Raw genomic sequence first — 24,034 nt, forward strand, 5'->3', positions numbered from 1 at the left:
ATTAGTTCGATTAAGATGAAATTGGGAACCCATTCTATTAATACATAGTGAGCCATAAAAAAGAAACAATCACTAAAAGGCAAAAATTCATTGTTTTTGCTGTATAACACCATGATGGAAAAAATGAAATATTGGGGGGCGCAGAAAATACTATGATAATAGAGGAAGATCAAAACAACTGAACAGATCTAAATTAGATTTTATTACGTTTTTCTCAAGCCAATAAATTAAATTATATCAATATACAAGATCAAACAATATTGTACTTTAACTTTCCGACCAAGTCCTCATATTTATTTCTCCAATTGGATACGTAAATAATTACAAGGAAGAAAGAACATGTACATAAAGTACTAACATACAATTATTGCGCTGATACACGTCTTGACGATGTCTTAAGACATTGATAATATTTCAGAACAATTACATCAACAGTAACCTGCACTACAGTTATTTTCCACTATTCAATAGTTTAAATAAACAATAAATTCTTAACACGAAATGACTGCATCACGTTGTGTAATAACGCGGTTTCCTTTCGATACTATAAGAAACGCGTATAATTTATACTTTACAATCTCCCATACTTGAGGTACATATCATATGACGTGTAAATGCTATATTAATCAAATAATTTATAACAGAAGTCATAGGAGAAGTAACAGAAAGTGGCGGATTATAGAACCCCACAAATTGATTTAAGCTAACTACTTAACAACCAACAATATCTTAATCTACTAACAATTCAATGTTATTTAAATAAATAAATAAAAATGAACGAAGCTATTCTACTTAAATGTTGTCAAACAACTCGTATTCCCGTAACAATGCTTTACCAATATTCTTTTCTCGACTACAGCACATACACTTACATTATATTTGATAAATTAATTTATCACAAAGGCTGTCAAAAATATATCCATAAAATTGTGTAAATAGAAAAATAAAACCAAAAATATCTAAAAACTAAAACAATACTCTGCATAAATCTTAAAAGTTAACATCGAAACACGAGTCGATACATCAAAGAGATAGTGAAATTACAATAATATGATCGAATGTTTCTCGTAAGATGTGATGGCGAGGTCGTAAGACTGATGGTAATGTGGCGAATAATGGGGCTAAACACGGACAAATATCTAGATAGACTCTGTGAGTAGTAAAAGGGCGATAAATGAACCTCTTTTTTCATTCGGCATTTGTACTGATCGTCATCAACTAAACTGTAAATATATCTGTAAAATATACCAAAAAAAAGTTGGTCAAAATATAAAACATCCTATTGGCTTCACATTGACCAGAAAGAAGTGGTTCATCTAGATCTAAGTCCGCTTCTGTTAATACTGTTTACTGCTCGATCATGTATCTGGGTATGTCGAACTGGACCTCGACTCCGGCCTTGCGCGCGAGCGCCACGATCTCGGAGAGCTGCACCACGAGCTGCGCCGCCTCGTCCAGGTCGTCGCGCGGCACGATGCGCAGCCCGGACTCGGCGATCAGTTTCCGCGCCTCGTGCACTTTCGTTCCCTGTAAACATTTCACATTTTAATTTCGCTATCGATATCCGTACTAAACGAATTAAGAACTGTTAATTTGAACTACCACTGTAAAGACCTTAGCTTGCTCATCTGGCACATTGAGTTGAGTAAGGTTATAACAGAAATTTTAAAAATTACTATTGGACCCCCGTGACTCCGCCTGCACATAACGAAAACTCCGGTTACTTACTAGTCCTGCAGCAATTTTGGGAAATCTCCTCTCAGTACACCCATTGGCCTGCAGGCCAGATTTTTTGTGCTCGAGTTGTCTCCCTTAACTCTCCAATACTATGTCAAGTTTCAAGTCTATAGACCCCGCGGTTTAGGCTGTGCGATGTCATGTTTTATATATATGGATTGTGGATATTGGCCTGCCAGGCAGTTCTTTAAAGTGTCCGGATAGTAACACGGCAGTTGTCGTTCATATTTTAAATAATGTTTAGTCATAACAGTGTTTGCATTTGTCGAGCTGAGGTTAGAGATAGGAATTTATGTCACTTCACAATATGACGTGGCGGATTAAACGCAGGGTGTGATAAGACTTATATCTACGGAAGTAAAACCAACCAGGAAAATACACACAAAACATTAATATAATAATTAAGAAATCTCTTTCAAATAAGACTCATTTAAGAAAGCCAGACATTTTTAGAAAGAGATATAGGGTTCAGAAAATTTTCTGGGGCATTATTCATGTCTGTTTGACGGCCTCTCTGGCTCAGTCTGTGTCACAGTATGTCCCGAATTCGAATCTTGGTCAGAACACGAGGAATGCACTTTTTCTGATTGTCCTGGATCTTGGCTGTTTATCTATATAAGTATTAATTATAAAATATTGTATTGATGAGTATCTCATACCAAGTCTTAAACTTACTCCGCATTTGGTCCCGTATATACATTGTACATCCAAAACCTGCTTGTGTGACTGTTTTTCTCATGCTAGTTGTGTTTCTATAAAGAGAGTTCATAATAATTTTTGTGAACTGTACCTGTAGACGGACAATAACAGGGATCTGGATGTTCAGATTTTTTGCCGCGTTGATGATGCCCTCCGCGATCACGTCGCAGCGCATGATGCCTCCGAAAATGTTCACCAGGATGGCTGTCACTTTCGGGTCCGATAGAATGATCTTGAATGCTTCCTGTAAAATAAATATACATATATATGCTATCCATATGTTCCGGGGTTTTCATAACATAATTATGTTCTTCTTGCTGGCAGATCTAACCCGGTTTGGATCATGGTTACACATCCATTTGCCTGAATGTGCAGGTTTCCGCTCACGATGTTTTCTCTCAATGTAAGAGCATTGGTTAGTAGGTACTGAATGTACTGTACACTTAGGAAATAGGCATTGGTACATGGACGAGGTGGAATGTGTACCTCCATGTGCATTACATATTATGTTATTTAAAAAAAATTATGACATATAGGTAATATATAAAAGTAATTTATGTATAAGATTTTGACGATATATATTCCAAAAAGAATGGTATAAAAGCTGGCAAAATTACATTTTTATAAAGCAAGTCGAAAGTACAAGTCATTTATACATTTTAACTTCAAACTCTCGACCGGATTTAATTTACGTTATCTATGTAGTTGACTTGTTTAAATTACTATCTAATCAACGACTTTAGTCGAGCCCAAATCAGAATATTTCAACTTCTTTATGTAGTCGAGGGGTGCACTAAAAAAGATTTACCGAAATTCCCGCGAGAACGCAAATTATCAGATTTTTTTATTTACGTGGGCGGACTCACGGGCGTTATCTAGTTTTGTTTAGCTTATTGCGCGCAGTAAGTAAGCTAGTAGCTAATAAAATAAAAGATCATGATTTTCCTATTAGCATAAAAATAATACTGCAAATTGTATGAACAAATTACACAACTATATCTGTGTATAAGAAAAACAAATAACTTCGTGTTGATGATGATGTTAATATAAAAAAAAAAAATTTGTAAAAGGAAAGTTCTTGTTTTTTACCATATACCTACAAAAAACTTAATCTAGATTTAATTTTTATGCATGGCATTAAAAGCACGGAGGTTTGTTAGGTTTGTGTTTTGTGTTGCCACGAATGCATGATTCTCGGCGTCATCCAGTACCAAATATTACCTACTATGTTAATAAGCTACAATAATTCGAGGACGCCGAAAACCGGACCATGTGGAGAGAGAAAAGGCGGGCCCGAAACCCTTTTGTGGAGGGTGCAACCGAGTTCACGCAGAGATGATCGAGAGAATAAGATACAATGCGAATTGTAAATTTTTTTATCGGATTTATTATGGACATATGTACGTACATATTTCCTGAAATTTTTAGTTACTTTACTGGAGAAAACCGTCGTTAACTATGGAGACAAGAGCACCTGCACAAAACGCAGCCATTTTGGATCAACTTATTTACAAGTATTAGAGTAGAAAGAGCAATGTTCAAAGTAATAAGTGATTGACAGACTGATTGCAATCAATTGAACTAGACAAAGGTAATGCAAAGGTCACTAGTACGAAGTACAAACGGGCATCGTAATGAACTGATGTATAAAAATTAAATTGTTTTCTGCGTTTATCTTTCTTGTTTAGCCTCAATTATAGTCTTGTATGATAACTTGCACCCCGTTGTATAACAGTTTATATTAAGTAGTGTGCATTATGATTAATGTAACTCGGGTGTGTAAAATATAATACGCTGGTCTGGTAGTAAAGAAAAACTTAGTATGCGGCAGTGATTCACTTCCCGCGCACATTTCGATCAAAGGAAGATGAAAATTGCGTTTTTGCAGGCGATAGATTCCACCACTAAGCTTATGGGGCCATTGTTTACTTACACTTATCACATCGTTAGGTATTAAGGCGTGAGGTGTGTTCAACTTCGACGGCGGCAGGTATCAATTTCTTTTCTTAGTTATCATCCAATATTTAATAGAACACGTAAGGTTGCGTATATCAGAAGGGATTGAGGTCGTGTAAAAAGAGGAGGGGAGAGCACATGCGCGGCTAACGCCACGAAAATACAAATTCGTTTAAATTTAAGGAAACTTAGGTTAAGATGCAACTGGGAATACTATAAGATGAAAAGAGAAGAAATGCGACATACGGAGACAGCCTGCGCGGTGGCGCCGCCGCCCACGTCGAGGAAGTTGGCGGGGTCGCCGCCGTACAGCTTGATGATGTCCATCGTGGCCATGGCCAGGCCGGCGCCGTTCACCATGCACCCGATGTTACCTGCGAAATAGTTGGCTTTATAAGTTACGCCGATGTCCCTACACATAAGCCTAACTTTTGTATGACGCGATAATAATATTAAATATATAATAATAATATATATGACGCGCAATATATATATCAGAGTCCGCTATAAATGATCAATATGACGAATATTATAAAGAGGTAGAGTGTTACTAGGTTTTTTTGTTTACAAAGATAATATTCTGGAATAACCAAGAAATGAAAATTCTTTCGAATTTTGTTAAAAAAGGTGCATTATCTGCGGGTGTTTGGCTATGCAGGTTCCTATCTACAAAGGCGAAGCCGTGCGGGCTGCTTGTAAACTACTAATAGTTAGGTTGAAAATGTATTTGTTTTCATTACCTACCATCAAGCGCAATGTAGTTCAAGTTGAATTTGGCAGCTTCAATCTCTTTAGGATCCTCTTGTGTAGTGTCCCTGTAGGCGAATATTTTCTTTTGTCTGAAATCCGCATTGTCGTCAAACCTGAATTTGGCGTCTAAGCAGAAGACTGAAACAACAACAACTATATTTAAAAAAAAAATCATTTGAATTAATGTAAACCAGACAACATCATGTAGATGTTAATGTTAATACATAATAATTATAAGTTATTTGAATGTAGTAACTATTGTTGTTTAAACAAACTGATATCAAAGTTCAACAAACTGTATTCATAACATACATTTGCCGTTTATGGCATCTTCAGCGTAAGGGTTGACCTCGATCAGGAGCGCGTCACTCTTACAAAATAAGTCGTACATTTTTTTTATCACATCAGATGCCTCGGCTGCGTTTCCTTCCAAGCCAATCTGTAACAATGTCATGATTTATTTTTAGTACTTAAATAGATACATTTATTTATAACACCCACATGCCACAGCGGCATGCCCTGTATTTATATGATATTTAATATAACAATTTTCATTCATAATTAGCCACAAATTCTTAAAACCGTTACAAATGTGCAAAAAAAGTCACAAGGAGGGGAAATCTTACTGTTATAAAAAAACAGTCCAAAGAACATTTACGTGATAGATAACCTTGTACATTAAAGACTTTAACTTATCTATGAGTATAGGTATGCCTCACAAATTTTTGTTTGTTATATTCTTAAAGCAACTTACATACATACATAAATCACGCCTCTTTCCCGGAGGGGTAGGCAGAGGCCTACATCTTTCCACTTGCCACGATCCCTGGCAAGGCAACTTTATTCTTACAATATTAAAAAACCTGTAATTGCACATGTTATCATTCAATCAGTGCAGGGCGTAATAAATTTGTCTTTATTATTAACATAAATACTTTTTACTGCTATTTACCAATACAGAGTTTTGTAAGCATCGTCGAGTGCAAAAGTAGCACAAACAAAAAAGTTATTGCGCCTTCTTCGTCGCGTCGCAATAGTAATAAATGTCACATGACAGACAGACAGATAAGCAGCAACTAAATCATAGGTTCACATGATCAATTACTGGTCAGGTCAAATTGAGAAATTATCTTTTTCAACGAACTTGGGTTTTTTGAGGGCTATCTACGTGCACATATATTAGAATAACTTTTTATTATTGTTGCTTAGAAACTAATGTTGCCAACTACAATATGCATTTTTATTGAATAAAGTTGACAAAATGCGATTATTACAATTTATAAAACATACTAATAATAAATCGAATTCAAATAAAGAACTATTGGACAATGTTAATAGCTTTTTCTTGTTGAAATCCGACTATAACCTAAGGAATTAATACACATCGATATCACTATTGTTTTGTGAAATGCCTCATTAATCATCCTACCTTGGGACAATCTTTTTTTACGTGAACCTTGGGGTCATCTGAAGAGGATGGTCCTAGGTCATAAGTCTCTTAACAATTCAAATACATACCTTCTTGATGACTCTGTTGACTTGTTCGTCAGTGATTCCGGTGACAATGTCGATAGGCTCGTAGGTGATGGCGTCAGGGTTCTCCGCGGCTACATCCTCAATGTTCACGCCGCCTTGCGAAGACGCGATTATGACAGGGCCCTATGTTTATAAAAAAAACATTAGTTTGTACTTTACGGATACCTTTTGTCACGTCTATATCCCTTGCCGGGTAGACAGAGCCAACAGCCTTGAAAAGACTAAAATACCATGTTCACTGTATGGCTAATAATGGAATTCAGATTCAAATTGTGACAGGTTACTACCCAGTGCCTACAAGAGGAATCCCAAGTTTGTAAGGCTATCCCTTAGTCACCTTTTACGACATCCATGGGAAAGATATGGAGTAGTTCTACCGAGCCGGAAACCTCACGGCACATAGATTATATAGCCGTGCCAAAGGCGCAATTTTACTTATCATATTAGCCACATGCATTAACAATGCAGTCTGACAAACTATATCTATTTGTGACATTGCAAAGACATTTCTATAATTAGTTTATGAGCGGCGAGAGTTGGGGAATCCCCTTAAGCTATATATTAATTACAGAAATTACATTGGTTGATGATTTTTTTAGCTCTTTAGATAAGGTTGGCTCTACACTTGCAGGTTAGCAACCTTTATCACTTTCACTTTACCAAGGTAGCCTTAGTAGTTGATAATACGGTAATACATATCCTTACTAAGAGTTTGTTATCCGTTTTTAACGTTAAAACTACTGAACCGATCTCCATGAAATAATTTATACAGTATCGCGTACGGAGGACATGGGACTTTTCATGTGGGCAAAGCTAGCATTAATTACAATCGAATTAAGGAAGACAAAGTCAAAAATGATAAGATTAGAAGGCCACATTCAGCTGCATGATTATCGAAGGATTGAGATTCATATGACAGGCAATCTGCACGGAGTGAGAATCAGCTGACAGACTATGTTTTTTCTACGCTACTAGCCCAATATGGAAGCTTAACAAAATTTGGTAGAATTCTCGATAATAATACATACATTGAAACTGCGCTCCATCATGACGGCAATGTAGAACTCCCTGCGCGGGAATTTCCTCTCAGTCACCATCACCATGTTGCAGATGCGGCCGGCGGGGCCCGTCTGCTTCGTCACCAACAGCTGCTTCAGCATTTTACCGCCGATCTCGCCTGCCTGCTCAGGCCTATCAATAAAAATTTGTACTAATGTCAATACTCCATGCTGAATAAATATAAATCCATACTAATATCCATTATAATATGTAATATTATTAATAGGTACTGATTATCTTTTTCCTATTTTCTAAAGGTTGACTGATAGAGAATGCTATTGGCATTATGTTCACCTATTGTGCCTTTAAAGCTCAATAAAGTTTTAAATAAATAAATAATATTTAGAGATGAAATGGATATCCAGCAACTATCCAATTTCTGGCCTATCCGGCACCCTTAATACTATCTGGCCGAATATCAGATAACTGCTATTCATGCAAAAACAACTGATTGCTCTAGCTCAAGATAAGTTATTTTTAATAATTACTTACGTAGGCACCATTCTGACGCCTCCTTTCAGGCCATTCTTGAATGCACCTCTTCCTCTGCCACCAGCTAATACCTATAATAATTATTGTTATGAAAAACCGGCGAGCTTGCATGAAGAGAGTTATGAATGTGGATGAAGCGTAGGAAGTATGCAGAGATCGTGGCAAGTGGAAAGAGGTAGTCTCTGCCTACCCCTCCGGGAAAGAGGCGTGATTTTTATGTATGTATGTATGTTATGAAAATAAGTGTAATGAAACATTAGTTTTATGGTTATATTTGTGGCCTACAACAAATTTATTTCTAATTGCAACTTCCATATAATGCTACAGGGCATGGGTTCTGTCTCTATGATTATATGAACTATTATGATGAAAAAAATTTATTGTATTATGATGAAAAAAAACCCATATTTTAAAATTATTTGTGAAATGCCAAATGAAGTATAAATTCTTTTAATACTTTGCACCTATACTTTATTTCTCACAGACAGGACAATAACTAAGACAGTAATCAAACAGCAATCAAATTTGAACCTTGATTATCACATTTACAATAAGGTTTAAAATGAAAACAATATATTACTAGCGACCCGCCCCGGCTTCGCACGGGTGCAAAATTATAAATGTTTTTATACATAAAAACCTTCCTCTTGAATCACTCTACCTGTTACAAAAAACCGCATCAATATCCGTTGCGTAATTTTAAAAATTTAAGCATACAGACAAACAGACTAAAATAGCGACTTTGTTTTATACTATGTAGTGATTTTAGTTATAAAAGTATACAAGTTATTTAAAGTATTACGAACCTGGGCTTTCAGCACTATGTCTTTTGTGTTGAGTTCTTGTGCAAACTTTACTATCTCGTCCTTGGTCTTGGCCACATTGAACCTTGGTACAGGAATGCCATTTTCACTCAGAAGAGTGTAACTCACATACTCGTGAACATTCAAGTGTCGTACTTGCTGCTTGCTTGGAAGGCTGGATCCGCATGTGGCTGCCAGTAACTGGAATAAAAAAATCTCAGGTTAGGTACACTCCACAGTATGCAAAACACCATGAGTACCAGGCTTCAAATCCATTTAGATTTCCAGAAATATTTATATTAAAGTTGTTAATATGATAGAAATGTGAGAAAAAAATACTTCAAAACTTAATTTTTTTTCTCTGTCTGTGCCAAATATCATCAAAATTCTATTGGATCAATTTGAATTTTTATATCTGTTGCAAAGAAACAAAAATATATTTTCTGTTTATTATTGTATAATGAGGTATTAAACAATAGGTAAGTAAGGTAGTAAATAGATATTTAAATTAATAGGGTGCATTTTTTAAGTAATTAAATTTTACTTATTTGATGATAAATAAATAGACATTCACATCAATTATTCTGTCCAAGGGTTTCAATTATTAGTTCAATTGATTGATTAATCAAACTCTGTTTACTCATATTGGAATTGAATGGTTTTGAAACTTTACTTTCCACCTTACCAACTATTGACTGGCGTTTGTTATTCAAGTTTAATCCACGGAATGGGAATATTGAGTTGATTGATGTGATAGTTAGTGATGTCTGAAAGGTGATAGTGATGTCTTAAACAAAGAGTAATGAAAAAATAGAAAGAGTGGTGATAAAAAAATTATACTGATTACATTTAGCATTATAAATAAAACATAACACATAGTTATAAAAATATAGAGGACAAAATTCTCTACATCGATGACGTAAGGTCACAATAGACCTGAAAACGACAAGGTCAAATTTATAAATAAATTTACCAATCTTTTTTGTATTACAAAATTATTTTGAATTGACAGACTAATACGTAGGATAACAATTGAAAACGGTAATTTATTATGTTGGGTACAATATTATATTCTTAAATCAAAATAACCGAACAAAAGGATAATGATTAATTCAGAGGCGTAGGTTAGTCAATGGGTGGTATGAATTAAACACATTTATATAAAGAGACAAACGTTGTATTTACCTTAGACCCATTTTTCAGTAAATAAGTTTCAGCAAGACCAAGGGAACGAGGAAGAAAATTCGCCATTTTATTTTCTTGTTGGCTCGACCGTCTTTCGCATCAGTCTCCGTCTGTCCTGTCACATTTATTTCCAATCAGGCGAAATTGACGTTTTAAAATGTTGCTACATTTTTTTCAATATTCTACCTTTTGTTTCTACCACGCTACACAATATATAATTTGAATCGACTCATAAATAGTTTCGGTCATTCGCGAATCCCGGTAATAATCAGCCAACCTTTTTTACGAAAGAATAAATTTGTTATTTGCACCTTTAATTGTAGAATCCCCACGCTCTAATTTCTAACCATAACGCTTATGCTGTTAGAAGGATCCGACAATATCCGACTATATGGTTTACTTTTAAAGGGTAGCGCGACTATTATACAAACTATATTTATTAATCAGTAAAGGGTCGTTCGCTCAATTTACGGTTTAGGACCAAGACTCTTTAAGGAAATAAATATACCTACAGTAGCGTCCCAGTGCATTTTTGATCTTATATAATGTAGGTAACTTAGGAAAAGTACCTCTCTTTTCCAAAAAGTTAGTGCCACAACTAATAGAAATTTAAGTAATAAACTTAAATTAGTCATGCCGCATCATATGCATAGCAAATCAGTAAGTGATTTATGGGGTATACAATTTTATAATAGGTTGCCGAAGTCGGTTCTAGATATGCCTAACCAAAAATTCAAAGAGTATGTAAAGAAAGTACTTTGTAAGAAGGCTTAGGTTATAGGACTGATGATTACCCGAATGATAAAAACATTTGGTTGGAGCTTGGCACAGGAACCTCGTTAAGAATTGTAGTTTGATGTGAACCTAAATCAAAATTCAGTACACTCTGTACATAAATAAATCTATATAAAGTTGCCAATCCATAAAAAATTATACTTTTTTTGATATTATTAAAATCTCATACATATGATCACGTCTATATCCTTTGCGGGGTAGACAGAGCCAATAGTTTTTAATAGACTGATGGGCCACGTTCAGCTGTTTGACTAAATAAAATAATTGAGATTCAAATAGTGACAGGTTGCTAGCCCATCGCCTAAAAGAAGAATCCTAAGTATACAAGCCTATCCCTTAGTCGCCTTTTACGACATCCTTGGGAAAAAGATAGAGTGGTCCTATTATTTTTTCTCTTGGTGCCAGGATCCACACGGTTAAATCTCATATAAATCAATTAATCTGAACAAAGTATTCTCTCGTCCACATTTCTATTTTAAGTTTGGATAGTTGCGAAGTTGACGTTGTTGAAGAAAATGTACCAGTTTGTTACCGCTTCTATTGACGCTTTGGAAGCGGCAGTAAACATAGTTTTAAGTAATTTATTTCACGTCAACCATTGTTGTGAAACCAAAAGATATGACAATTATTTGGTAAAGTATCCTAAAATAATGAATAAAAATTTTGAATGTAAATAAATTATGTCACTTGTGTTTGTACCGGCTTCGTCTAGTCCATCCCCCCGTAGCATCGAACGCGCGATGCTTATTTTATTGGGCGAGAAACTATCGCTGTTTCGTTTTTTTATTATGACGGGACAGTGATAGATTTTTGCGCGATAATAACGGCCTCAAGCGTGCCACGCTACTGGGGCAGGATCCGCCTATGATTGCAATATAGTTAGTGTACTGTATAAGAGGGATAACACCTTGAGCTAGTGAAACAAACATGCTGGGCTAGATTCCCTTGTTACCTAGGTTAGACAGTTCAGTAGTTGCTTTATTAACTGACTGTATTTAGTCCTGTAGTATTCCAGTACTAACTACTATAGATACCTCTTTCGAAAATCGTATATATATTATAAAATAAATAATGAAGTCCTTCATACTCTTTAGCTCATAAGAACCAAGCAGCATGGCATGTCGGTACATACATAGGTAATGGATGTGTAGAGAAAATTTATAAATAAAACATAATCTCTTTTTAACAAATGATAATAATTTATTCAACAATTAAAAAGTAACTAAACACACTGTACCATATGTACATTTTTCAAATCCTGTAAATGTGGTTTATCCACAATAACTTTATTAGATTTTTCTTCACCCCACACTCCATTTCCAGAAAAATAGTGATTTTTTTCTAGGTAGTACAAAACTATACTCAATTTTTGTGATTGACTTAGTTTCATTAAGTCCAAATTATCATGAAGATGCGTGGTTATAGAATGAGAAGTATTAAGGTAATCAATGGCTTCTTTGATTTTACTCCATGGGTATAATACAATAGGACAATTTTCAAATATATCTTTATTGCTGAAATCTTTACTTAATCTTTCATATACATATTTTACTTGGACTAATGGTATATTAATCCAAAAAGGATGTCTCTTTAGCATTCTATGGATATCACTTTTAAGGTATTCCTTGCCTAATGACTGAGAAACATAAAACACCAGATCTTTACCTTTCCCTAGTCTATCTCCAGGTGATTTTTCAAATACTTCAAAATGAGCTGCACTACCTGATAGAATATTTAAACTCACACACTTTTTGTTGTTACCATATAAATGTTGTAGTCTCTCTATTGCTGTTTTCTTATAGTGAATCATTTTCAAAAACCTAGGATGATGGTAGAATGTTATAAATTCAGGTATGGTTTTTGCATATTCTATTCTCTCTCGTATTGTGTTTGGTCCAAGTGTATATATGTCAAAACATCTTCTTTGTGCTTCATTACTGATACCAAAATCTTGTAATACCTTCCTGATTTCAAAGAGAATGCTGCAGTTCTTCATTGCTATCTTAGGGTGCATTCTTATAACTTCTTTTATATCAATTCCTCCAATAGACCTAAAGTTGACAATAATATCTTTTAAATTGTCAGGGTCAAGTTGAAGTAAATATAAATTTGATTTTATTTTATGAGCGGGCATCATTATCTGTGATTGCAAGATACTAATTGTTTCATTGATGGCCCCTAGTGGACGATGTTTTATAGTAGGATATGTTTTCAATCCTCTATTGAATTCATCTTCAGCGAGATCAAGAACAAGTTCAAGATATCTCCCAATTATCCTAATCCTCAGGGAATAAAGTGAACATTCACCAATATCTCCATCAATAACATTAGTTAGTGAAGTAGGCCACTGAGTCATGAAACTAGCAAGTCTATTTTCCAAATTTATAATCGTATATATATCACCACTCTCTTTTAATTCATTTATAGTTTTTCGTTTAACTATGTTTAAATATGAAACAATATGAGTGGGTTTTATATTAGAAAATCCACATTCTTGTAAAACTTTATACCTAAACTTTAAAGTAACAGGGTGTAAAAGGAACAGTATAGGATGTGATACAAGATCTTCTTTCCGGAATCCCAGGTGATATATACCATCAATTACATCTTTTATTTTAGAATCATCCAACTTACTAATGTATGAATGTTTGATACACAAGTATTGAGCTGCACTTTCAGTGACATTCAAATATTTTTGCAAGGATTTTACAACATCTTCGTTTTTCAAAGCAAAAGTACGCCTGGTAGTATATGTATACAAACACTTCGCACGAGAGAGCCCCGTACGGCAAATTGGCCCTAAAATCATATTAAATTATATATCACTTTTCAGGAAGTTTTGCGTGCGTAATTGAATTATTTGAGATTTTAAAACAAAACCAAGGTTTTTTTGTACAATTTATAGTAACATTTTGGTTTTGTTGTTTGTAGTGTCAGTTCTTCAGAGACAGAGAATGTCACTCATTGGTTTACCGTTTAGTTCCTTTGCAAAGCGCTAGTGTTGTATCTGTCACTAGTGATGTACAAGCTAATGTCAACAAGTTAGTGATGCACTTAATATCGAAAAATGCTGCTAGGGTTAAGGTTATTGTTTTATAACATTTGCAACGTCACACTAGGATCTCTTAACCTGGACCTGGCGGAGATAGCATAGCAAGACATAATTGCGGTCATCCAGGCATAACACCTAGCCTAAAATAAACTGTAAGATGAAGTGTACTATAGCATATTATGGCTTATGCCAAAGCAAAAATAGGCCGAATCTAACTATTCACCGGTAAGAGGTTAATATTTCGTTAAATTATTTTCAATCATAAAGTGTATTTATAAGAATGTGTTTAAAAAATTATTTCTTTTAATCTTCTTAGTTATGAGCTTCAGAAACTTATAATATTCTCAATATTTCATTCACATCGAAAACATAAATACGGGTGCTAGTGTCGAACATCATCGAACATAGCACATATCGATAAATTAGGGTCTAAGTTATGTTAAAGAATTTTTTTTCGTTTTAGTATACCAAGGAACGAATCTTAGCGAAGCGAATAGCTATTAATGATTGGCATAGAAAATATCCAGCTAGGAACAAAACATAACCATGTGTGCCGCGGTTCTCCAGGCATAACATCTTGCCTGGCGGAAGATCTTCCCTTTGGTGTCGAACATCGCTCCCGCTACAGGCCTCTTCAAGGGCCACGAAAGAGCAATTGACTTTACAACAATCTTTTGGCATTCGCTTATCATAAAGTTTATATAGTTAGGTCAAAACGAAATCTCTAAGATTCAAAAGACACAAACAATTGCTTTTATTTATCTTTTAGTTATTGATATCATTTATCTCTTAACCCTTTAAACGTGAATGTCAGAGTCATCCGACAAACATTTTATGCACATAATATTATTTTCGGACTTATTATACATAAGAATTATTTAAAATTTCAGGATCAAAGCGCAAATAAACGTATGTGAATTCAATATATTTGACTTAAATTAGTAGAATAATTAATTAATATTCCCAGTAAAATCCAATTTTGGGAACGTTGCCGGCAGCGATTCCAGCAAAATTTCCAGTCCCTGGCAACGTACATCATTTACTTACGTAAAAATTAACCTTAACTTAACTCGAGTATTAAACTACATCCACACCAAATTTCATCACAGACGGTCCACCGGTTGAGCTATAATCTAGTACTAATAAGGTATCAATTGTATTTGATACTTGCTGTGCCCGTGACTTCATCCGCGTGGAATAGTTACTTTGGGCATCATTGAAGCCCTCAAGGATGAATAATTTTCTCCGTTTTTTTACATATTCCATTATGTCTTTGCTTCTTATAGTTGCAGCGTGATGTTATATAGCCTAAAGCCTTCCTCAATAAGTGGTATATTTAAAACAAAAAGAATTTTTCAAATCGAACCAGTAGTTCCTGAGATTAGCACGTTCAAACAAACAAACTCTTCAGCTTTATAATATTAGTATAGATACAAACACTTTTTATCAGAATGACATAGGTAATAGATAAAATATTGTTGGATCTTAGATTATAGCCAAGATAGTTAGAAGCAAATCACAGACGTATTAAAATTTATAGTTACATCTGTGATCGGAAATAAACAAACTTAACTCACTCATCCATCGATAAAATGTTATCGACCAAAAGAACAAGTGAACATCTCTAGTCCGCCATGTTTGTATCCGGGTTTGTTTATTTAGGTATGCAGGAAAAGTACATGCATAGCATAGGGCACTTCCATAGGATAGTTCTTCAGAGCAGACGTTAGGTAAGACTAAACGATGTACATACAGTAAAAGTCCAATTATCCGAACTCCGACTATCAGAATCGCCGATTATCCGAACCAAATCAATCAATCCGAAAACGGTTGAAGACCGCAAAACAGCTTACATTGACGGAGATGTTTAAAAAACAATGATTTTTATTTCTAAACTTGTACATGTGTACATTTTATTTATATTTAAAACATGTGAAAATTTCATGTTTCTTTCATTTAATTCAATAAAAAAATAGTGCAATATCAAAACGTAGCTTTTATTCTCTCCAATGGCAATTTTTTTTAAAAAAATCCGATTATCCGAATATTTGATTATCCGAATGGGTCCCGGTCATACATACATAAAATCACGCCTCTTTCCCGGAGGGGTAGGCAGAGACTAACTCTTTCCACTTGCCACGATCTCTGCATATTTCCTTCGCTTCATCCACATTCATAACTCTCTTCATGCAAGCTCGGCGGTTTCGGGTACTTTTGACCTGACCCTTTACCAGGACGTTCTTAATTTGATCAAGATACGTTCGTCTTGGTCTTCCCACTCCGACCTTTCCCTCCACACTCTCGTTGTATATCTGCTTAGTCAACCTGTTTTCATTCATCCTCTCCATATGACCGAACCATCTCAACATACCCTTTTCTATTCCTGTAACTACATCTTCTTTTACATCACAACATTCCCTTATCACGCTGTTCCTTATCCGGTCACTCAATTTCACACCCAACATACTCCTTAACGCTCTCATTTCCACTGCATTTATTCCGCTTTCGTGCTTCTTTTGCCATACCCAACTTTCACTCCCACACATTAATGTCGGGACCAACACGCCCCTATGCACAGTCAGTCGAGCCTTTTTGGATAGTTTCTGACTGCTCATAAAGGCATGCAAAGCTCAATGGAGCTCAATGTGAATGCACCATGTTCCCCGCGTTCACTCTCCTTTCAATATCACTATCACATTTGCCATCAGATGTAATCTTTGATCCTAGATATACAAACTCTTTCACTTGCTCAACTTTTTCTCCTCCAATCAAAATATTACATGCTGTCATTTCTTTCTCCATTTCAAAAACCAGTGTTTTAGTTTTACTTACGTTCACTTTCATTCCTATCTCTTTTAAAGCTTCATGCATACAGCTTACCATTTTCTGTAACTCCTCCGCTGATGACGCCAGTATAACCTGATCGTCGGCATAGAGCACCAGTTATTTGGTCCGCAGTTGGTAATACTAAACTTTTCCCCGTCTTAGTTGGAGTTCACCAAGACTCGGTCCTCAGTCTATTTCTATTCAGTGTGATATTGGATAAGGTATCTAAAGGTATTTGTGGTATTCATGAGCAGCCTCCATGGCCGCCAATGTATGCTAATGATATCGCACTAGCGGATTCGGAAAAGGAGGGACTGGTGCGACGGACCAACGCGTGGAAGGCGAGTCACTGGAGAATGGCGTTCAGGAAGAAATCACTTGAGAACGGAGAACAGACGTCTGCCCATGCCGCTACCGCCGGGCTCAGTTAGAAGGGTCGTGGGTCATCCTGCATTTCCGCCGTTAGGCGGAAATGTGGGGTAGCTGTTCAGGGATTGTGGCCCTCTTCAGCGGATGTCTACGCTGCCTGCAACGGCAGGCAGGTCACGAGCGTGGCCGTGGCGGCCACTAATGAGGTCTTCCTCTTCCTGCGGGGTCAACGGGTGCCGCGGGTGCGGCGCCTGCAGTGGTGTTCGCTGTGAAGATGGCTTCTCTCGGCGATGGCCAGTGTCTTCGGTCCGGCGCGCGGCGTGATGTGCGGCAGTATGAGGCCGAGCAGCAGTTTTTCGAACACCTTCGAGAGGGCGCTGAGTAGCGTAATGGGCCGGTAGCTCTCAGGCTTGCGGAGGTCCTTTCCCGGCTTGGGCAAGAGGATCACCCTTCCGGTTTTCCATTGTTGCGGGTAGTGGCCCGAGCGCAGAATGCCGTTGAAGAGGCGCGTCACCGCCGTGATGAATCCCGGCGGTAGGTGGCGAAGCGCCTCATTCGTGACGTTGTCTGCGCCCGGGGCTTTCCTGGGCTTCAGCTTCAGGATGGTCCTCTTGACCTGGCCGGGAGTGAAGAATGCCGCATCCTCAAGCTCCGGCACCGGCTCCGCAAGGTACTCCCGAAGGTGCTCGACGACGCTGTCGTGGTGGGCCTGGTCCACGATCGGGTTCGGCGTGAACTGACGCTCCAGATGTTCGGCGAAGATCTCAGCCCTGTCTTCGGCCTTGAACCGTGGGAGGCCATCAGCTGCCAGCAGCGGCCGGACGGGTTGTGGCACGCCCGACAACTGCCGGCAGAGGCGGTGAACGGAGGGGATATCACCGCCTACCGATAAGAGGTGGTTCTCCCACGATCTGGCTGCGTGCTCCTCTAGTTTGTCCTTGATTGTCTCCACCAGCTTGTTCAGGTCAGCTTTGAGTGTTGGGCAGCGAGTACTCATCCACAGCCTCCGCATTCTTCGCTTCCGCTCCAGCAGCGCGGTGAGGTGCGCCGGGAGCGGCTCGGGTTTGGCGGTGGCCGGCACGGGGGTCCGTGCGGCGTCGAGAGCGTGCTGGATGCTGCGGGTGATGGCACTCGCCGCAAGCTCGACCTCTTCGCTGGTGGAGACCCGCTTGAAGGCGACACTGGCCTTGTCGCCCACAATTTTGTCCTCGAAGGTGTTCCAGATTATTTTGGATGTTCTCCTCGGCAGCGTGACCCTCGCCGGAAGGTCCCGGAGGATGAGAAGAACCGGCCGGTGATCTGACGGCAGGTCCGGGTAGACGTGCAGTGTTGGCAGCGCTGTCAGCCCTCTGTGGGCCACGATGTCGATGGTGTCGGAGCCTCCCAACGTGTCGGTGTGGGTGGGTTCGTCCGGCCCCAACAGCTCGAAGTCGTGGTCCACAGCGGCCTGAAGAAGGATTCTTCCGCTTCGGTTGATCCTCGTGGAGTTCCAGGCTGTGTGCTTGGCGTTGAAGTCGCCAGCCACAAGCGTTGGCGTGGTGGTGTTCAGTAGGGACCAAAGCTCGTTGGTGTCGAGCTTGGCCCCTGGCGGTATGTACGTAGCAAACAGCCGCAGCTCGCGGCCGGCGACGCTGACGAGCACGCCGAGGGCGTACATCGTCTGGAACTCCACGTGGGGGATGGGCTGATGAATGATGTTGCGCTTCACCAACACTGCAAGTCCCCGGTAGGCGTATCCACTGACCGGGCTCTTCTCATCCTTCCGGTATGTGATGTAGTTTGGGATGCCAAACTTTTGGTCATCCCGCAGGTGGGTCTCGCTGACGATTTATTTTTATTTTATTTATTTATTCAGAAAAACTTATATCTAATTACAGTATTTTTCCATTGCCAAACTGCTGAACAGTTTAACGGCAAATTTTAATTATAACATTTTTTATTTATTTTGCCTATTTCTACCCTTCACCACTAATTAACCTGTATCTTAAATAAATTGTAAGTTAATATCGCTCTTAATATTTACCAGCTAAATACATCTTCAATTTTTCTTACTTTTTATTTTACCTAAATCTATCCTTCACTAAACTGCTAACTCAATAAATATCGTCATATTATAAATACAGAAGCACCTCCGACTGTCCGTCTGTGACGTTATCACGCTGAAACCACTAACACTATTTTACAGATATATAATTCAGACATGGACCAAGCCTTGAGAATGAACATGGGCTATCCCCAATATACATATGTGGACAAAGTCAAGAAAAATCAAAATAAGTCAGACAAGGTCAAGATAAAAAATACAGCTAACGATATAACATCATTGATTAATCAAATTATTCCAGTCCATAAGCCATCTACGTTCCAAACTTTATACGATCCCTTCAGTCGTTCTGACGCGATCGAGAAACAAACATACACACATACTCACAACTTTCGCTTTTATAATATTAGTATAGATTAGGGACACAAAGACAGATAGTGCTTACGGAGTATGTTTTTAATGTGTTTTTTGGAAGCCGCTTTTGCTACTAATTCCGTAGGCAGCTCGTTAGTCCATGTAGGTACCAGCCAGCGCCTGGTGCGTCGGCCATACTTGTTTGTGACCTTGGGGACGAGCAGCTTACCTCCTCTTTTAGCTGCACGGGTTGGGTATGTGTGGACTTTCTTAATTTTATGTAATTCATTGCCGTATTGCTCTGTAAGAATTGCCGTTTTAACCATTGCTTGTACCGGCAGGATATTGCACAATTTAAATAATTTCTCATAGTCACCGTTCAAAGAGTTCTTTACTGTTTTATTAATTAATAATTTTACCGTTCTAATTTGTAGACTTTTAATTTTATTTAAGTGTGTTTCTGCAGCAAGTCCGTAGCCAATATTTGCGTCTACTAACGAGTAATACAACATATACATAATTTTTTTACTTACAAAATAGCTTAAGTTATTTAATTTACCCAATATACTTCGAAGTTTTTTACATACATCACTGGCATGGTGTTTCCATGTGAACGAGCTATCTATATTTAGTCCCAAATATTTAAAAGTTCTAACACATTCCAATGGTTTACAATTGCAGTTATTTTTATTGTTATGTAAGCATTCATAGCTGTGGCCTGTTATTATAATACGTGCGTCTTTATATTTATTACTGTGAGGGGAGTGTATGATCATGCATTTCGTTTTAGAGTGATTTATTATTAACCCGTTGTCATGTGCCCATCGTATAATGTTTTCAAAATCTTCTTGTATCACTTTAGTAACAATATCTACATTTGTCCCGCTATACGATAGGCACGTGTCATCGGCATACATATAACAATTTGATTTTTGTATCACATTACTTAAACTATTTACATGTATTATGTAACCAACTGGGCCATAAATAGACCCAGTTGGTACACCGTATTTTATGTCTCCCAAATTACTTTCAGTATTTGCGATTTTTACCTTTAGCTTTCGATTCTCAAGATATTGCCTGAACCAATTATTTATAGGGCCTCGTATACCACATTCTTCCATAGACCGCAACAGGCCGTCGTGATCAAGGGTGTCAAATGCCTTTTTAAAGTCAATATAAATGACTACCGTTACTTTTCGATCATTTAATGCGAGGAGAACATCGATGTGCTGCTCCCGGAGGAAGTTGGCCAGCAAGTATTTCTTCCTCCGGAGCGATTCTGCGTTCCAATACACGATCCTTAGAGGCGTACCATCCATAATTAAAGGTTAGGGGTGGGTACGCCTCTGAGGGGGGCCGCGGGAACAAGGGCGGCCAGCAGAGCCTGCATCGGCGCAGCCGAGGCAGGCGCGGGAACGGTTTGAGGTGCCGGGGGAGGCGGCACGGTTGCAGCCGCTTCTTCCTCTGCCACGGGGGCAGAGCTCACGGCGGCGGCATTCTTCTTCTTCTTCTTCTTTCTCTTCTTCTTTGGGAGCTCTGCTCCCCTGGCGGTCGGTGGGTTTGCAGGGGCCATCAGTGAGGCCTCTGCTGCTTCAGTTGTGGTGTTTTGAGGCGTGGGGGCGGTTCCGCTGCGAGCGACCGGGCCAGCCCGTCTGTTTCTGGCCTCGCGCCGCAGCACCGGGCACGAAGAGTGATTTGCCGGGTGCGGTCCACCGCAGTTGGCGCAGGTGGCGGGCTGGTCCAATGGCCGCTCGCAGTCCGTGGCCTTGTGGGGCCCTCCGCAGCGCACGCAGACGGTTGCCCGGTGGCAGTTGACCGACGAATGTCGGAACAACTGACACCTGTGGCACTGGGCGGGTCCCTGCTTCCCCCTCCACGCCTCCACCTTCAGGGTCGGCCAATGAAGGAGTTCCTTTATGGTGAATACCTCCTGGCAGTTCTGTGTTCTGGCCAGGAGGACGAAGAAGACACATCCGGGGCGATCTCCCCTGCCCCGGATGGCTTTGATGGCTTCCACGGTGAAACCCTTCTCCTCCAGGTCTTCTTTAAGCGCGGCCTCCTCCGTGTCGGGCGGCAGCCCGCGGATGGCCACTTTTAAGGGACGGTCCGACGGCAACGAATATGAGTGCCATTGGACGTCCAGAGTGTTGATATACCTCTGGACTGTCCTATATTCGTTGCCGTCCTTTGGCGTAAAGTGCACGCCTCTTCCGCGCGCGACGGCGGCCGGCGAGCGTCCCAGCAGTCGGCTAATTTCCCTGAAATGAACCACCCAGTTGGGCAGGTGGTCCACACAGATCCTTGGGTAGCGCGGCTCCCGGGGCGCTTGTGCCGTCGGCGGGGCGGCTGAGGCGGCGGCGGCGGCGGCGGTAGCGGTGGCTGCGAGGGCTGCGGTCCCAGAGGAGGCCACAGCTGTGGTCGAACTGGAGGCGGCAGGTGTTGAGGTGGTGGGCGGGGCGCGAGGCACCGCTCCCCGTTGTACCCCTTTTCTTTGGGGAAGCGGGGCTCCGATGTTAGCCGCTACCCGGGCAAATGATACCGCGGGAGCGGCCAGCGAGGGCGGCGCGCGTTGGGCGGGCGCGTGGGCGGGCGCCAGGGCGGGAGCCTGGGCGGGCGTCTGGGCGGGCGGGCGAGCGGCTGCTTGGGCGGGCGCCTGGGCGGGCGGGCGAGCGGCCGCTTGGGCGGGCGCCTGGTTGGGCGGGCGGGCGGCTAGTTGGGCGGCCGCTTGGTTGGGCGGGCGGGCAGCTGGTTGGGCGGGCGCCTGGTAGGGCGGGCGGGCGGCTGGTTGGGCGGGCGCCTGGTTAGGCGGGCGGGCGTCTGCTTGGGCGGGCGGGCGGGTGGCTGCGTGGGCGGCCGTTTGCATGGGTGCCTGGGCGGGCGCCTGGGCGGACGCGTGGGCGGGCGCGCGTTTTGAGTCCGCCCCCGCTTGGGCGCGGCGCGGGTCCCGAGACTGCCATCTCGGGATCGCTGATCTTCCGGCCGGCGGAGGCTTCATCATTGCATCGGCGGCGGCGGCGGCGGCGGCGGCCTCCGAGCCGCGCTCCGACGCCATTGTGGCCGCGCGCTGCAGGGGGCGGCGGCTTGCTTCCGTCATCGTCAGGTCCGCCATAGACCCCGACGACGACGGCTCCTGCGTGGAGGAGCGGGACTCCTCCTCCCCCATGTTGATGGCGCGCGGCTTCTTTTTTTGGCCTTCTTCTTCTGGGCTGGCCGGCCTCTTCAGGAGGGAGGTAATTACCCTCCCCCTCGGCGTTCCCATATCGACGGGGGGGAGTGCAATCACCCCCCGCCTCGCTGAATCCAACGCCGTCAGGTCGGCGACCGACGGGGCGACCCCCCGCACCTCATTTTCTTGGAGGCGCAAGTATACGGCCATCCATTGGGCCAACCCCGGCGACAGCCAGTTCCCCTTGACTAGCCGGACGAGAATCTCCGCGTCCCTCTTCATCCATCCCTTTGGGGACAGGGACGCGAGGGGCGCGGGTGTGGATGCGGCGGCGAGGGCGGCGGTAGCGTCGAAGGCGGTCCTGACTGCCGCGGAGGCGTCGGTGGCCGGGGTGACGGCGCTGGCGGTGGCGGTGGTGGCGGCGGCGGCAGCGGCGGCGGAGGAAGTGGCGGCGGCGGTGGCGGCAGCGGTGTTGGCCGCGGTGGCGGCAGCGGTGGTGGTGGCGGCGGCGGTGACGGCGGCAGTTACATTAGGTGCTGCTGCGGTCGTCGTCGTCGCCGTGTTGGTGTTCGAAACTGCGGCGGCGGGGGCCGCGGCGACGGCATCGGCGGCAGTGAGCGCAGCGGCGACAGCAGCGGCGGAGACGGCGGCGGCGGGCGCGTGAAAAACGCCCGTCGGCGTAGCATACGCCGCTGGTGGCGTATGCGTTAGGGCGATGTCGGGGGAGGGGTGCGGGGGACCCGCACCTACCCCTTCCCGGGGGGGGGGCTCCATTTCGGAGCCCGGACGACGCGCGGGAGTGGAGTCGCTCCCGAGCAGCCGAAGGAACAACGGGGCCGACTACCCAACCCCTTTTCACCGGTGAGACCCGCTGGTGGGAGGCCGGCTACTAGGGGGGTGCGAGCAAATCAGTCCCGAAGTCCTGGCAGTGGTTTCCGCCGGGAGCTATCCTCTCCTACGCAAATATTGTTTGTGGGGTGTTGGGGGGGCGTGGCTACGTCTTCCCCAAGCGCGGAAACTGAAATCGGCTCGTACTCTTCGGAATTTTTCTTGAAGCGACTGGCGAATCCCAGTTAGAAGGGGCAGCCCGAAAAGATCACGGCTGGATGTCTCAAAAGATGATTTTGCGAGCCAGTGGACCCCGGGCCCCGGGCCCCGAAACACTTCTGTGGAGGGTTCAACCGAGAATACGCAGAGATGAGAGAGAG

General features: G+C 41.5%; 3 protein-coding genes across 3 annotated transcripts; all 3 read right to left on the bottom strand.

Annotated features, from left to right (window-relative positions):
• Positions 1–183: 183 nt before the first annotated feature.
• Positions 184–10,356, bottom strand: LOC106138415 (succinate--CoA ligase [ADP-forming] subunit beta, mitochondrial). The gene is made up of 10 exons (XM_013339556.2): positions 10,218–10,356; positions 9,036–9,233; positions 8,230–8,300; positions 7,707–7,869; positions 6,661–6,801; positions 5,455–5,581; positions 5,137–5,280; positions 4,639–4,766; positions 2,528–2,680; positions 184–1,527 (listed from the first exon to the last, which is right to left on the bottom strand). The coding sequence occupies exons 1-10, from the start codon at positions 10,281–10,283 to the stop codon at positions 1,348–1,350; spliced, it is 1,371 nt and encodes a 456-aa protein (XP_013195010.1). The 5' UTR covers positions 10,284–10,356; the 3' UTR covers positions 184–1,347.
• Positions 10,357–12,189: 1,833 nt separating this feature from the next.
• Positions 12,190–14,005, bottom strand: LOC106138392 (transcription termination factor 5, mitochondrial). Its single transcript, XM_013339529.2, has one exon. It carries the CDS (start codon positions 13,819–13,821, stop codon positions 12,235–12,237), a length of 1,587 nt encoding a protein of 528 aa, XP_013194983.2. The 5' UTR covers positions 13,822–14,005; the 3' UTR covers positions 12,190–12,234.
• Positions 14,006–20,981: 6,976 nt separating this feature from the next.
• Positions 20,982–23,600, bottom strand: LOC132904399 (ice-structuring glycoprotein-like). The gene has a single exon (XM_060954725.1). It carries the CDS (start codon positions 23,598–23,600, stop codon positions 20,982–20,984), a length of 2,619 nt encoding a protein of 872 aa, XP_060810708.1.
• Positions 23,601–24,034: the final 434 nt, after the last annotated feature.

Source organism: Amyelois transitella, chromosome 4 (assembly GCF_032362555.1).
Source record: "Amyelois transitella isolate CPQ chromosome 4, ilAmyTran1.1, whole genome shotgun sequence".
Taxonomy (NCBI): Eukaryota; Metazoa; Arthropoda; class Insecta; order Lepidoptera; family Pyralidae; genus Amyelois; species Amyelois transitella.

What these genes read in the sequence shown, in the direction of transcription:
- LOC106138415 (XM_013339556.2), bottom strand. Translation starts at nt 10,283, where the DNA reads ATGGCGAATTTTCTTCCTCGTTCCCTTGGTCTTGCTGAAACTTATTTA. An exon ending in GAACTACATTGCGCTTGATG is followed by an intron (nt 4,767 to 5,136) that starts GTAGGTAATGAA and finishes ACTATTTCGCAG; the next exon opens with GTAACATCGGGTGCATGGTG. An exon ending in CCACCGCGCAGGCTGTCTCC is followed by an intron (nt 2,681 to 4,638) that starts GTATGTCGCATT and finishes TTTATTTTACAG; the next exon opens with GAAGCATTCAAGATCATTCT.
- LOC106138392 (XM_013339529.2), bottom strand. Translation starts at nt 13,821, where the DNA reads ATGATTTTAGGGCCAATTTGCCGTACGGGGCTCTCTCGTGCGAAGTGT.
- LOC132904399 (XM_060954725.1), bottom strand. Translation starts at nt 23,600, where the DNA reads ATGGAGCCCCCCCCCCGGGAAGGGGTAGGTGCGGGTCCCCCGCACCCC.